General features: G+C 39.2%; 1 protein-coding gene across 1 annotated transcript; it reads right to left on the bottom strand.

Annotated features, from left to right (window-relative positions):
- Positions 1-964: 964 nt before the first annotated feature.
- Positions 965-5,110, bottom strand: LOC126792805 (probable LRR receptor-like serine/threonine-protein kinase At2g23950). Its single transcript, XM_050519286.1, has 11 exons — positions 4,821-5,110; positions 4,567-4,699; positions 4,398-4,469; positions 4,122-4,265; positions 3,887-3,958; positions 3,665-3,724; positions 3,472-3,569; positions 3,240-3,371; positions 2,808-3,152; positions 2,031-2,410; positions 965-1,617 (listed from the first exon to the last, which is right to left on the bottom strand). Exons 1-11 carry the CDS (start codon positions 4,906-4,908, stop codon positions 1,231-1,233), a joined length of 1,911 nt encoding a protein of 636 aa, XP_050375243.1. The 5' UTR covers positions 4,909-5,110; the 3' UTR covers positions 965-1,230.
- Between the last annotated feature and the right edge of the window lie 11,640 nt (positions 5,111-16,750).

Below are 16,750 nucleotides of genomic sequence, written 5' to 3' on the forward strand. Positions count from 1 at the left end.
TTTTGAGATAAAATTATCTTCATAAATCACATTCTGTCTATTTGCGTTGAAATTCCTCAAAACGACATCGTCTCCTTAAAAAAATCACTAAAAAAAAGTAACAAGAAAAAAAGTCAACGAAAAAAAATTATCGAAAAAAATCATCCAAAAAAAAGTCTCAGAAAAAAAAAGTCCACAAAAAAAAAGTCCACCAAAAAAAGTCCACCGAAAAAAAAGTCAAACGAAAAAAAAATCCACCGATATATCGCATGTTGACCCGATATTTTGAGTTGACCGATATATTAAGGCGATATGGCATTTATCCTATCGGTTTCTAAATATCACCGATATATCGCCGATATATCCCCGATATATCCCGATATTTAGAACACTGTTCACATCCATTTAAAATAGGTAAGCGTAGTGAAAATGTCCACTACCTAACTATACACATGTTTCGAGTCTATCCTTAAGATTTGAACTCGCACCACCAGTGTAACTAAATTCTCTGAAAATTCAGGGGATTGAACCTAAAGAAGTCAATGACACCCCTCGCTCTCCAAAATCTATTTTTCACATGAATATACATATCCGTCCATTTTTCACGGTTCAGTCAATGAAAATGAAAATGAAAATAATCTAAAGGAAACAAAAACAGGAACTAGGTTTCCACTTTTCATATTCGTATTTCACTTTTTAATCCATATTTATTTTTTCGAACCATTTTTCAGAAACTTATTTTAGACCTGCTAAGAGACGAGAGAGAGGCTGTGAAAAGTAGTGTAAGAGGAAAACGATAGCTGAACTGCTTTAACAGCTCAGTTTGGCTGTGGGAAGTTGGAACTTGGAAGTCAGAACAGCAGGTTGATAATCATACGAAGATGGGGCCATCTCTTAGTCAAAACCGTCAAAATTTATTAAGGGAAAATCTCTGTCTCGCACTAGGTAGCATAGACCATCTCATCATTTGTAGTCCGCATTCAATAATCAATACACTTTTTTTTATACCATAATGCAACACAAGACAAATTCAATTACCTAACCATGTTACTAATAATAACAAGACTATAAAGTCATATTTACAATAACCCACCCACAAAGCCTTTTTTTTTTTGTTAATATAACCCACAAAGCTGGAATCACAATGGTTTTAATTTCCCACGCACACCTAGGTTTGTTTCTCTTATAATGAATTCTGGAAAAAGTACCCAACCTTTTTCTTCTTCTATGTTCATCATCGTAGTTCCTACTCTATCTTGGACCAGAGAGTTCCATGGCAAAGGAATCCAAAGAATGCTCACCATCATCCTCATCCATAGAAGTGCCAAACATGCGTTCACTCCCATCATGTTTTGATACATTCCAAGTACGGTGGGGTGTGCCTTTGTTACTGTTGTGGGTATGGAAGAGTTCCATGCTGGATTTATTATGATTATGTGATGCTGCCCACTTCTCCGCTAGTCCATCGCCTTCCAGCATCCTGACCACTTCCGACATCTTGGGCCGGTCAGCTGGTAGGTATTGAGTGCACAGCAGAGCCACTTGCACCGTTTCTCCAACCTCAATCCGATCGTAATTGTTCCCCAGTTCTCTGTCCACCAAGAGCTCCACTTTCTTTTCTTGTTGTACTTTCTTCACCTGAAATCAGCATTGTCTTAGCCTAATCATGCAACCATTACACTTCAACAAAATTTTCTCAGAAAATAATAACTGGGCACTTTAAAAGTAAAGATACTGATACATGAAAATAGTAAACTTTACATCTACAGCTAAACTTTTAACTTAGCTAGGCACAAGAAAAGACGGTGCGCGAAGGAGCTACTTAAATTTCTCTAGCTACTGCAACCATGACCGGGTACAAATGTACTCAGGTACTTCAGTTATATACATGGTAACTAAGGATGCTGGATGCATGCTAGATTGCAAGTACAATCATCACATTTGTTCAGGCCAAAAGGATTAGAAACAGGCCAGAGTTTTTTGAACCAAAGTAAATGAATTGCTACCAGAATAAAAACATATCTATAGCTTCTAATCAGAGAAATACTTACCCATTCAAGCATGGCTCCTTTCTGATTAACTGTTTTACCAAACTCCAGAGCTCTCATCCCAGTTATGAGCTCTATCAAAAGAATGCCGAATCCAAAAACATCAGTTTTTTCAGACGATTGGCCAGTGGAAAGGTATTCTGGTGCAATATGCCCAACAGTCCCACGGACAGCAGTGGTCACATGAGAATCACCATGGTCAAGGAGCTTTGCAAGCCCAAAATCACCAACAATTGCCTCACAGTAGTCATCCAGGAGAACATTTGCAGCCTTCACGTCTCTGTGTATGATCTTTGGATCGCATTGCTCATGTAGATACAGAAGACCTCTTGCAGCTCCAATTGCTATTCTCTTCCTCGTGTTCCAATCTAGAGCTGGCTTTCCTGTTTTGCAATAACAGTATGTAAGACCTTAAATTTTCATACTACTAGTAATTAGAGGAAATCAAGGAAGAAAATTCTGAAACAAAATAGATCGTAGGCTTTCCATCTTTGTTTAAACCAAAGAATATATTTTTTTTGATATCCATAATTTAAGTATATTAATATATTAAGAACACTGCTTTAAACAACACTGGTCCAACCATAAAAACGTCCAATGTTGTTATTAAAAATATCGAGACTCCCCAAACTGATTGTGTTCCATGCCAAAATCACATCTAGGTAACCATTATATTTTAGTATTAGTATATCACTTTAATATGAGTCCACAGGGAGCAACCAATCACCACCCCTACGGAAAAATGCACAGCAAGTGTATCTGCAGTAAATAGGGACAAACCTCTTAGCCTGAAGGCAACACTGCCATTGGACATGTAAGGGTACACCAGTAGTCTCTCATTAGAAGTAGCACAATATCCAATTAACCGGAGCAAATTCCTGTGCACTGCTAGGCTTATCATTTCCAATTCTGTCCTATATTGTGACTCTCCAGCAGTTCCTGTTACATCCTTGAGTCGTTTTACTGCTACCATAGTCCCATCTCCTAGTTTTCCCTTGTACACATTCCCAAAACCTCCAGCACCCAGTATGTTTTTGGAGCTAAAGTGGTCAGTGGCAACTTGAAGCTCTTTGAAAGTGAAGTTTCTGAGGTTGCCTAAGCTCACAAGTCCCTCTTCTTGCATGTCTGCAGTACAGATAATGACACATCAAGTATCGACTAAATATTGTCATTTAGCGTTGATTTATAAAATGGGGTCAAGATGATACTGACCACTGATGTTCAAAACGGTTTGGCTCTTCTGCTTCTGTCTGTACCAGATGATTCCAAGCAATAGGAGCATGAGAAAGGCACAGCTGAAGCTCACCCCAAGTGCAATTGCTACTGTTTTGGACTTGTGTTTTCCTTGTAAGATTAAAAAAATATACAAATCACACCAAATGAAATGCAGAAACATAACGGGTTTAATGAGCGGAAACTGGAAATAATAGTGTAAAGGGTTTACCAGGTGATGGTTTCAATGATAATGGAAGAGGAACAGGGGCTGATCCAGAGCATCCTTCTGTAGAGCTGCTTCCACAAATCAGTGGGTTTCCGACAATACTTACAAAACAACAAAACAGAGAAGACCATAAAGAACAATACAACAATGACCACACAAAGAAAGAAGAAGCAAGGGAGAGAGAAAGGGAGCATACTTGAAAGTTCTGGCTGGAAATTTGGGTATTGGTCCACTGAGATTGTTGTAAGACAAGTCCCTGTATGACCCCATTTTCCATAAAACCATTCATCAGATTTTGAATAAATATGTTCACAACCCAGAAACCCTCAACATGTTGCAACTTGTTTTACTATCAAAACCCGAGACGCCAAATAAGAAATTCAATTAAGAGAAATATTTGAAAAACCATAATACTCACAAGAAAGCAAGACCAGGGATTTTGGCTAAAGACACAGGGAAAGCCCCAAACAAGCTATTGTTGTTCAGCCTCCTGTTCACAATACATGACAAACAACACAGTAATTAAATAACTTTAACCAAAAAAAAAATAAACTTGGTCAAACTTGAATCTTGGTAATTATCATAGAGGACTTAATCAGATATTCAATTAAGTTTCCCCCCTCATTATAAGCACAAGAGGTTTAAGGACTTACAGGTATTGCAGACCATTCAACTGACCCATAGAGTCTGGAACAACACCCGAGAATTGATTATTGGAAAGATCTAAAGTTTGAAGCTTGGGAAGAGCACCGAGCTCTGCTGGGAGTTTACCAGATATGTTATTATTCTGTAGTAACCTTCAAAATTCAAAATAGAAGACTCAGAGATACAGGTTCATAATCAGAAACGGTTCTGAGAATTAGAGCAACACAAGATGAGAAGAACTGGAGCAAGCACCCCAAACGGGTATGTTGATTTTAGTTTCTTACACTTGTCGGAGATTAGTGAGATTCCCTATAGCTGCGGTTAGAGTTCCAGACAGGGACTGGCTTGGAGCTCCTCTGCGAAACCGAAAGATGTCTTAGAACTTAGAATTACGAGTTTTTAGTGAAGACAAAACTGACCCAGAGTAGGTAAGATATGAAGGAAACTACTCACAGGCCTACAACAACATTCTCAGATGAGCAAGTGATCATAGCCCAGCTACATGGGTCTACAGAGTCTCCATCCCAGTTGTTTAAAACCCCATGAGGATCATTCAAACTGCCCTTCAAGCTCATCAAAGCCACCACTGAAACAAACAGCCAAAACCCAAAACAGCAAAACTCAAAAATCTCTTTAAAAAAAAACACAGACCATGAAAATTAGTACTCAAAAAGAAAGGCTATGACAACCCATGTGGGTCTTTTTACCTTCATGGTTGCGAGGCTCATAGGAGAAACAGAGTGAAGCAGAGGAGAGAAAGAAGAGGAGGAAAGCAAAGAGCTTGACAATCATCATGCTATGGGAATAATGGTGGTGGGAAGAAGAGAAGAGAATTCATTCAGAGAAAAAACCCATCACAGAAGATGTAAAAGCTAGCAACAACAACTAAAGCAAAAACGTTGTTCAGAAATTGAGAGGGTAATGGCCAAATGGGCCTCTCTCTTTCTCTCTTTTTCTTTGGTATTCTTTCTGATTTCCAGTCTTCTCTCCCACCACCCACCACCCACCACCCACCACCTCTCTCTCTCTCCCTTTGATTCCTTCTCTCCCACTTTACAAATATATTCAGGGAAACAAGAAAAGCAAACAGAGCAAAGTGTGTTGTGGGTTCATTTGCTTTCCCAATTTGTTTAAATTTTATGGAAAAACAAGAGGGGAAAATTGCGTGGGGGTTTTGTCAGGGGTAAGTTAGTACGGGAGAGTACTGGACTGGACTGGACTGGACTATATCTGACTAGGAGTGAGGAGTACTGGTAACCTGCGCCTGTAGAGACTTAGTGCAAATCTGTATCGTTTTAGCTAGTTCCCGACAAAATGCACGGAGAGAGTGAGGAGAATCAAAACACTAAATATGGAGAGTGGATGGGATTGGTTTGGTCAGAGGCTAGGAGCCTAGGCTGTGCACCCTCACCCTCTCTTATCATGGCGTGATATCTATCTAGGTGGTTAATTTTTTCCAAACTTACTCTTGTATTTTACTATTTTTATCTAAGCTTTGACATTTGGGTGTTGATGTTATTACATGAAATTGGTTTTGTACATATATCGGTTTGTCATGTTAATATAACATTTGTTTCAGGATAAAATAATTATGTATTATAGAATGATATGCGGGCTTATATATAGGCATTATAAAACCATAATCTCGTAGGATTCGAAGTCATACTCTATTACGGAGATGCTAATATATCTCCTAACATGAAACATATTAGGCTAAGACACACACAAGGGTAGAATAGTAATTCTCCCGGAACACTCCCCCTTGCGTCGCATGCCTAGGTTGCATGGTGCACACATCGTTGCCTCGGTAAACACCTTGTCAAGCAAAATAAAAACCTCTTAGGTAAAAACAAAAACTTGATCGAAGGAAAAAATAGCACAACGCACTGTCTACATTTGATAGCATCATGTGAGGTAGACTCCCCCTGAAGTCTATGAAACAACTTCCCCTGATTAGTGTCATAATCATGGAGTACAAAGAACAACGTATACAACGTTCATTACATGTTTCTCAAACGTAATCTTGGGCTAATGATTAATCATTCATCTAGCCACACATCTTTAGATCATTCATGCTATACTTAGTCAAACTTAGATCTTAGGAAACAAAATTGCATAACAACTCAAAACAAGAGTTTGCAATGAAAATCAGATTCTCGGTTAGAATGACATTCACTCACTTAAACGGCCATAACTTCTTCGTCAAAATAGGTATCAGCGAACCGTAAAATGTTCTAGAAAGTAGACACCCGTGGCTTTTCAATGACATAAAGTTCACAACCTAATCCGATCCGAGCAGTTCACCGTGCTCTATCGAAGTTGACAGATTTGCAAATTTCCGGAAATAACTGTCGTACTTTGCTAAAACGGCCATAACTCACTCAATATGATAGCTATGAACAAATGATTAGTGTCCCTGGAAAGTAGACACACAGACCTTTCCAACGCTACCAATTTCACATTCGAGCGAGTTGTCTTATAGGTCTTGTTGAAGTTGACCTACGAAACTGGACAGATTATGATTTGTGTCTTTCGCAAAAAGAATGGGGGAATGAGGGAATGGACCAATGAATGACTGATTTTGGTCCAAAGCGGAACCGTACGTATCCTTTACGCTACCAGTGTCGACTACTACACCAAGGCGTACATTGATGTTGCTGGAGCTGCTGGCGGCGTTGGTGTGGATAGGATTTGTGTTGGTTCACTAAGTGTAGAACTAAACTCATGTCAAGGGAGCAATGCAAATCCAACGACAATGCATAGGCGCAGAGTTAATCACGTCATAATGAAATCAATAGTGTCCCAACAACACTTACATATATGAATTTATACCTCATTGAATCTCTTCATCATTTATACTTAGACGAAATAGAGAATCAAGAATCAGCTTTCATATGAACACATATGGGTATGAGTTCTTGCAATTGATTGTACTACGTTCTCTCGAACGTCGCAATCTGATTACATAAGCTCTCTGTGGTCTGGAAGCATTTAAAGTCCCTCGGGCACTCTTATATCTTCATCAAGATCCTTTACAGATATTCTATGATCACTATCATATGCTGCAAATCAGTTTTCATGGACACTACTACTGATCAAGTAGCAGAAAGCAATTATGTCCATAACGAGAGAATATAACTCATCGTAGTCAATACTAGGATAATGAGACAATCTTTGCGCCATAAGTCCTGCATATATTGCATGACTTCATCTTTCTCATTACGCTTACGAATAATGACCAACATAACAAGTCTAGTTCAGCCTGTATTGATTCTTTCTACTTCGGTCAAGTTGCTCATCGTTGATACGTTACAACGAAATAAGAGTATAAGCGAATACATCATAAATCATGGGAGATTAATCCATTAAACACACGCGCGTGCTGTATACGATCAATTTGTGAGATTTGTATTCTTCTCTAACATCAACAAAAGGAGTCTGTAACGTCCCACATAAAACTTTGTTGATACACATGTTTAGAGAATATCTCTTGATGATTGGCGAAATACTTGTGCCTACGCATCTCGCTTCTTTCTGGTTTTGATTCCAGAGAATAATGGTCTCCCCCTCATCTAGGTAGGAGCCAAGATCGAAGCTATGACCTTTACTAGTCCATCTTTGCGTTTGCCGCCCTTGTTTTGTGGTGCAATACCACGGGCGCCGACAACACCACAGCGTACGATGGTGTCATCGCCGACTTCCTTCCCACTATCAGGGATGGTGCCAACGGTACTAGGACCAGGTCATATGAAATTCTCCCATATTCTTAGAGTTCCAACCTTACCGGCACATCACAGCATTTATGTGCGATCTCGTCACTTTCGCAATATCGGTAAACTCATTGAGCATCGAATCTTTAACTTTCTGGAGGTAGATAATGCGTTACACATTTGCTCACTTTGAGTAGTGCGGGATCTTAATGAGACATAGTGCTACACCACGTCAATTCCTGGCGTTAAAACTGGAATGGGAGCATTCCATATCTCCCCCTAACGACGGGAAGTATGTCTCATCAAAGTGACCGTCTCCTAATATCGTAGGATAGAGATCAACGGTTTGTAGATTGAAAATAGCGGACAAGTGTTAGTGATTCATAAATCATAACCAACCAGAATACTTAATCATTTCAAGTAGACTCATTGAGATAACTACAATAGAGGCACATAAACAACTTTAACCAAATAGGCATTTAATGAAAAGAACGTTGGGATCGTATCGAGTAACCATCTGGTATGCACTAAACGCTTGGCAAGTTGTGGGTCTAAAACGAATAAGTGTCGCTGCATGCAATATCATTACATATCTCCATGCAAAAATCGGTAGGTTAGTACCCATAACCAAGTCCGAGCTCTGCTAGATCATGCAGTGAATGAACATGAGGAATAATATGTTCAACGACGATGCCAGTAGATATGCAAATCGAAATCCTCAAAGTCGTGGAGATGAACTCTCTAACAATATCCAATCAAATAGATTTGAGAGGATGGGAAGGGTGGTGAACCCTTAGTATGATGATCATAGCTAAAACCTTAGCAAATGCAGTATTCCTTGTGGAAAGCAAAGCGACGTATGACCAACGCATCGATGCTCTTAGCCTGTACCATATAAATACCGAAAAATGTCCGCATTCGGTTGGATATGGTTCACTAATGTCACCTTAAATACTTCGTAAGAATAGAATGTTCTCGGTTGAAGCCTTAGAAAATAAGAACTTCCTTGAAATCAAGCAAAAGAAAGAGCTTAGCAAGATGAGCGATGGGCATTAGAGATTCCTATGGAGGCATTAGAAAACACGGGAGGCATCACAAGCTCCTGTGAAGGATGGGATGCCGCCACTGATGGCCTAAATGCCATGGAGTGGCCGAGTGGGGCAGCCTCGGCCTCACCGTGCATGGCACGAATAGGCACGGCCTCACCGTGTGGAGCACGGGTGAGGTGGTCTTCCAATCGCTTCGTGAACATGAAAAATAGATGATCATGTGAATTTTAAAGAACTCGAATCATCATATCTCGTTTCAAATGACAAAAAAAATGATCATGTCAAAACCGAGGAGACAACAAAACCGAACCCATGATTCAAAGAATCTTGAGTTACATAAAGCTACTTCTGCAGGCAAGCAAAGTTATGTGCGCAGGCTAACAAAGCTACTGTCTAAGCTTGAAAAAGCTACTTTCAATGGAATCTGACAGATTTATTCCTCTCCATTCTTAACACAAATATCAAGATGAAAATTCATCATTGGCATGTAGGGCCTTTGAAAACTTAGTAAGGCACGAAGATATAAAATACAATCTCCGCACGAGATCCGTAAAACAACTACATGCGATGTAGGACAGTGTGGGTGGTTACGCAATTAGCAAGACACTCGATTTCACTGAGGGACATCTCAAAATAAAATTAAGAGAGTCAACAACGCGGTGAACTTCTCTAGACAATACACCGTAGGATATTGTAAGAGGGGGGATTGAAACAAATATGTAATCCAATCGAGTGTATCACATGGCAATAGAACTACATTCTTCAACTTAAGAGTTGGAAAAACATGGTATTAGAGCAGTTGAATACCAAACAATGTGGGTGGAAAACCATCCATTTGGTGCAGGTGGTCACCAATAATAATAAAATTGTTTGTGCTATGAAATGACTTGAAGAAAACCGGAAAATTAAGCGGAAAACAATGTCAAAAGAACTCAAAACCGGGTGAAATTAAGACTAGGAAAATGTGGCAGCAAGGACTGCTGAAATATGCCTGCCGGAAAAATGACGAGGAACGACGAAAAAATTGTCAGAAAAACTCGCCGGAAGCTGGCGGCACCGATTGCTGGAAAACCGGCCGGCTGCGGCCGGAAATTGACCGATATGGACGCTGTAACTTCAGGTCCGACAGGGGACGCTGGCAGGAACTAGGTGGCGGTGCCGGAAACGCCGGAAAATGGCCGGAAGGCGGCGAATACGCCGGAAAACGTTCTGGAAACGCCGGAACAGTAACCGAGAAAAACGACGTCAATTTTGATGTTCCGAGGTCCGTTTTCCAAATTTGAAGGTCCAAAATCACAATGTAGTGCTATTGAGGTCTCATGTAACCCAAAAACGGCCAATTTAAAAACCACGTGAGTTGTAAACGTTGACCATGCATGCTAAGACAAGACAAATAAAATTCTTACGAGTCCATCTTGTAAACAAGAAATACGAGAAATTTTATAAAATATGCCAATATTTAATACAACACAACCAAACTTCCAATTCCAATAGACGACTTAAGCTAAAGTCGGGAAGAAACATGGCAATGCCAACGTCATACTTGAAAAATAGTAAGCAGAAAACATAGTGAAAATAGATTGACTAATCAAAAGTCGGTGGCAACAAAATCTTGCATATCGGATCTGGCGGAACCTTAGCCTGAGACTAAAAAAAGTGCTTACTTGAGAATGAAAGAATGTTACGTTTCCATCTACAAGATTCCCTCAAGAAATAGATACAAGTGCCAAAAATGGCATGCGTTTCTTGGATGTGGAGTAAACATAAAGGTCAACTCTGATAATACAACGTCATTGATGTTCATTAAATCATTTTAAGTGTGTCTCATAGAATTCGTTATTTTTTGGGATCTTTTGTCAATAAATAGTATTGCTTCAGAGTAATGAATTTCAACTCAAATAAATGAGTATGTAGACCTAGGTATTATCCTTTATAGACATGAGTTTAAGAAAACTCAAACATTCAAATAACAGTCGCGATGGTGACGCATCCATAAGAAACGAGGGCTGTATAGGTTTCGAATAATCGAAATATTCAAGTATGTAACCGGAATTAGAAGGGTTGTGATGTATATGGTCACAAAATAATCAATGCATATTGGCGATTCTCATGATCGCACCCAAAACAGCAGTGTACTCAGACAACCACACGAAATCGATTTCTTCCCTTTAAATAATAACGTGACCCCCCCCCAGGACCGTCACACGAAAAACGTCGACCAAGAGGGGAATCATATCCCTCTTTGGTCTCATCGGCGTTATAAGAAATGTCGGATAGAAGACATGAAAAAAGCTAATAGTGCCAGATAATTTATATATATGTGTTCAAAAACAGCAATTTTAAGAAAAACATACTTGTTGGTCTGCCAAATAGACCGCATATAATTAAATTGCTCTGCAAATCGATTGTAATGCACGAAGTTGCTTGATGAATTCATTTTCGATCTTCGTCCGATGACATAAAAATCTTGGGAGGATACGATCGAAATCGTATGTAGATGACAAAAGTATCGTCCATCTCGGCATGAATGTTATCACCATAGTAAGACGAGCAATGATTTTACCTATACAAGCACGTGAAATATCGTTTGAAATAAAAACGTGCCAATGAACATTTAAATAATGAAATAGGAAAAAGGAAAAGGAAAATAAAATATAGTATGAAGCCCAAAGGGCTATTGTGCTCGGCAGGCCATATGCCCAAAAGGGTAGAGCATCCACACCCATAAATTGGATTTGCTCAAGCAAATCGATTTTTTCACACACCCATTTACAATTTGCTTGAGCAATTCAATTTTGTCTTGTTGTGAAATAATTAATTTTTTTTACCAGATATATTTACAACCAATAATAATGTGACATGTGTCATTATCGACTCGATATTATCCAAAATTTCCGATAAGATTTTCGACTAATAGATAATTGACATGTGTCATTGCCACGTGTCATTGTCGGTAAAATAATTGGAGCAAATTTCCGATAAGATTTTCGACTAGTAGAGAATTGATACGTGTCACTGTCGGCAAAATAATTGGACCAAATTTCTGATAAGATTTTCGACCAATTTGCTATAAAAACGTCTAATATCACTCATTCTATACTCACACCATTGTGAAGAATCCGAGCATATAACTCATCATTCAATCTAAACACTTAGCAACATTTCCTTGTTCATCACTCTGATGAATCCTTTCAGCTTCCACAATTTTTTCAGGCAGAGACAACATCAACAAGAAGAGGATGACAATATGGAGCAATCATTCGTGAATCAGGTGGTCATGGCGGAAGCACAACACGATGATAAACCAACACAACCAAGCGATTCACGTCGCGGTAAAAAACCGAATAAGCCACGTCAGAGGCTATATAGGGGACGCAATCTAATGGAAGATTACTTCATCGAACGTCCAATTTTCGACGCTCAAGACTTTCGTCGAAGGTACAGGATGAGCAGAGACCGATTCAACATTATCATGACGGACCTCTGCAACCACGACATGTCTTGGCATCAAAGAGAAGACGCCACCAGTTTGCTAGGGCTACTTCCACAACAAAAGATGACCGGGGCTCTACGAATGCTAGCGTACAGGTCAGCCGCAGATCAGTGTACTGAAATTACAATGATGGGTGAATCGATTACCCTGGAATGTATGAAGGAGTTTTGCAGCCAAGTGGTTCATCTCTATGGTCGAAGATACCTCCGCAGTCCAACACCAGAAGACCTCACGCGACTACTAGCTAAAGGCGAACGCCGAGGTTTTCCAGGTATGATTGGAAGCATCGACTACATGCATTGGGAGTGGAAGAACTGCCCAACCGCCTATCAAGGGGCATACTCGGGCTAAAATGGTCGCCCAACGGTTATCCTAGAAGCAGTGGCCTCGTATGATACGTGGATATGGCACAGTTTTTTTGGGTGTCCTGGAGCTTAAAATGACATTAATGTGCTACACCTATCTAATGTGTTCTCAGAGATCCTTGCCGGAAGAGGCTCAACTGTCGTCTACAAAGTCCACGGACACAGGTACACCACAACTTATTATCTAGCTGACGGAATATATCCAAGGTACTCTACATTTGTCAAAAAAATTTCCAATCCCCAAACGCCGCAAGATAAGCTCTTCGCAAAGAAACAAGAGGCATACCAGAAAGATGTGGAGAGGGCATTTGGCATCTTGCAATCTCGATGGGCAATTATACGTCATAGTTGTACATTGCACCACCAATCGGTAATGACTACCATCATGTTAGCTTGCATTATATTGCATAACATGATTGTTGAGGAAGAGTATGTGGATGATGAGGATAATGATGAGGAAGAAGAAGAAGACTTGCAAAACCAATCGAGGGCTTTCCGGGTTTATGATGGGCCGGTGAATGCACAAGGGAATCGAGTTCTTTTTTAGCCAATAAGTAGAGATGAAGCTAATATACAACGGTTTCATGACCGTGTTGCCGATCTCGAATCCGCTTACATCCATCGAGAGCTCCAGAAAGACTTGGTGAAACACATTTAGAGAGTGGAAACCGGTGAAATACTTTAAATATGTTTTATTGTGTTTTTTCATGATGTTTGTGTTTAATTATTAAGCTTGTGTTTAATTTTAGTATGTGTTTTAATTTAATGTGTATTTCAATTTTAACTTAATAAATAAATTGCATTTTATTTCTCGAAAAATTTAAATTACATAAAATGACGAACCAAGCCCATATTTATTATTAGTACAATACTATAACTATTATGGAAAAAGCACGCGACTTGGGTGATAACAATCTGAATATGTTTCATCGGTAGGTTGATCTTGACTAGCTTCTCCTTCATTAAGGATTGCTAGTTTCCTCTTGGTAAAATACATTTTCGAGATTGGGGTCATAGCCTCCAAATCCATTGTCATGATCCTTGTGTCATTCTCTTGTTTCTTCAATCGTAAATCTTCTTCCGCCCTTGCTTTTTTCCGCTTTTGAATGTCTATGTACTCTGCATAATAATTAAGCTCACTTTCATTATGGGCTAGCCTCTTGGTATGCCATGATGCTTGGTCACTTGCAATGGTATGCAAAACCTCCACCCGTTGCTCAATAGGAGTCTTACCCTGTTTCTTTTGGCGCCTAGCTTCCTTTGCCACCTTGGTTCCCATTGGTCTAGGTGGACTCGATGGAGCTGCCCTGTTGCTTTAAAGTGTGTAAACTTTTCTTCTTGGCATTATAGTAACATGATTGAGCTTGTCGTTCCTGATGTAAAAAACTTATATTAGGTACTTATTTAATTACATAATTTAAATAAATTAGATAAAACAAATAATGTAACAAATTAGATATATTAAAACAAATAGTGTAAACAATGCTACATATTTAAACAAATTAAATAAAACAAATAATGTAAACAAAATTAGATATATTAAAATAATTAAATATGTAAACAATGCTACATATTTAAACAAATTAGATATAAATTACATAATTTAATTCATATAATCAAATAAAAATTATAATATATGATAAAACAATGTACTTACTTCGTCCATTAGCGAAGTGCCACTAGCTATACGTTGTCGTGATGCCGCCAAACATTCGCCCCATTTTTGCAAGAGTAGCTTGAACTTGTTATAGTGAGAAGCGAGCGCGATTCGGGTCCTCGGCTCCTTCGGAGGTTTCTCACCCGGTGCTAGCACCCAATTTTGCATATAATCGCCATGAATTGTCTCCCACAATTTGTCCCTCTTTTGTTTGTTACCGTCATATTCATCAATGCTATGACGGACAAAAGAAATGCACATTTGTAAATCTTCGGAAGGAAGCCAATGTGTGTCCATTGTTTTGGAAAAAAATGCTAAACAAAATGAGAGAGGAGATGGAGGAAGATGTGAAATTTGTTATGCACAAATTGGTGTGAGTTCATAACAAATTGAAATAGTATTTATAGGCAATTTTTTGGGAGAATTTTGAAATTTTGGGTTTTTTTTACAATTGTTTGGGTTTATTTCCGTTATGATCAAATAGTAGCCGTTGCCAATTAATTCTAGCCGTTGGATCGAAATTTCTGATTCAAAATGGAAGGCCAAGATCTATTGGACCGTTGGCCAATCGGTGAGACACGTGTCAGCCATTCATTGGCTCGCTAAATTTTTTTTTTTACTGGCTCGTAAAAAAAATTCGCTCGTGCCTGACGTCACCCAAGGGCGGTGGGCTCCGTCAGGCGGACGAGCAAACGCTTGAGCAAACTTTGCTCGAGCGACCGGACGAGCACCATGATTTGGTTGATTGGGCGAGCAGCTTGCCTCCTCCTGCTCGCCGGTGCGAGCTTCATCTTCTCCTGCTCGAGCTCCTCCGGCCGGTCCCTCCTCCTGCTCGAGCACACCCGTGCGGAAGTTCGCCGGTGCGGATGCTTGTAGAGAAGACGAGAGTAGCTTCTCTTGAGCGAATAATTTACTTGTGCAGTTCGCATTTCTTGCGTAGATATTCGGGATGAGCAATTTTGAATCCTTTGATATGGGGTCTTGCGGGGCAAAAAGATTTTTTGCGGAGCGAATGCGGAAGAGACCCTGCGAGGCTGCATGGCTATGAAGGCTGTGTGCAGGGGCTGCAGGGTAGGATCTGTGTGCGGGGCTGCGTGCAGGGCTGCAAGCGGGGCTGCGTGCAGGGCTGCATGCGGGGCTGCAGATACAGGGGTAGCGGGGCTGCATGCCTGCGTGCAGCGCTGTGTGCGGGCCTGCATATGCGGGGACTACAAGCAGGAGATCCCGAGGCGGCGGCGGTAGCGAGCAGGAGCGGCGGGCAGGGGCTGCGCCGATGAATAATGCCGACGGGAAGATGCCGGAGGCCGTAGACGACGGCGGCCGGCGGTAGAGAAGAGAAAAAAATTCTAGGGCTCTAAAAGTTCAGGGTTTTAAGGCAAAGTGCGTGATAACGTGTTTGAGGATGGAAATAATTGTGTATTATTGAATGATATGAGGGCCTATATATAGGCATTACAAAACCACAATCCTGTAGGATTCAGAGTCATAATCTATTACGGAGATGCTAATCTATCTCCTAACATGAAACCTATTAAGCTAAGACACACAAGGGTAAAATAGTAATTCTCCCGGAACAACATTCAAATTTTTTATTGATTTATTAAATTAGATATACCTTGAGAAAACCAGAGAATTCACAATATGTCAATATATATGATTTATGTAAAAGTAAAACGGAATTGGTTTACTCGTATTGTTACGAAACTCATTTATATAGGTGAAATATTACATGAAAATGTATCAATCAGTTTAATAACAATAAACGATAATTTAACCGTTACATATTTTAGATCTGTAATTAACTAAAAACAAAATTGCTAAAACACACCCAAATTTGGCTTAAATTGTCAATTTGCACCCCGAACTTGCATTTGAGTTTATTTACCTCCTAAATTTCCTAAAAATTGCCGATTTGCACCCTATCTGTTAAATTTTTATTGTTTCTATCTAATTTTGCGTCACAAGTCATGCACATGATAAGTAATATAGTCATTTTCTATTTATATTTTTCTTAAAAATAAATAAAAATATTCTTTAAGGATGATTATTTTTTTAAACAAATTATTTTTTTACAAATTTTTTCTACATACTTAACCGTATTTCGAATTATATATTCAACATACTCATTCAATCAAATAGTGTGTTGTGTATATATATTTTTATATGTACACATTTATTTTTAATTTTCTATGTATTTATTTATATTTTTTTAATATCTTTTAACATACCATATCACGTAAAATAATAAATATGAAAATTAATAACATGTTTCGAACAAAAATAAAAAAAACATAGTATAAAGTGTTGTTGTTAAGTAATTTTATTAATTTATTTCATGTGTGGGTCTACACTTCTCCTAAAGT

This window comes from Argentina anserina, chromosome 4 (genome assembly GCF_933775445.1).
Source record: "Argentina anserina chromosome 4, drPotAnse1.1, whole genome shotgun sequence".
NCBI lineage: Eukaryota > Viridiplantae > Streptophyta > Magnoliopsida > Rosales > Rosaceae > Argentina > Argentina anserina.

Coding starts and splice junctions, on each gene's coding strand:
- LOC126792805 (XM_050519286.1), bottom strand. CDS start 4,908: ATGATGATTGTCAAGCTCTTTGCTTTCCTCCTCTTCTTTCTCTCCTCT. Junction 3,959..4,121: donor TTGAATGGTCTGCAATACCT/GTAAGTCCTTAA, acceptor TATTGTGAACAG/GAGGCTGAACAACAATAGCT. Junction 3,153..3,239: donor AACCGTTTTGAACATCAGTG/GTCAGTATCATC, acceptor TCTGTACTGCAG/ACATGCAAGAAGAGGGACTT.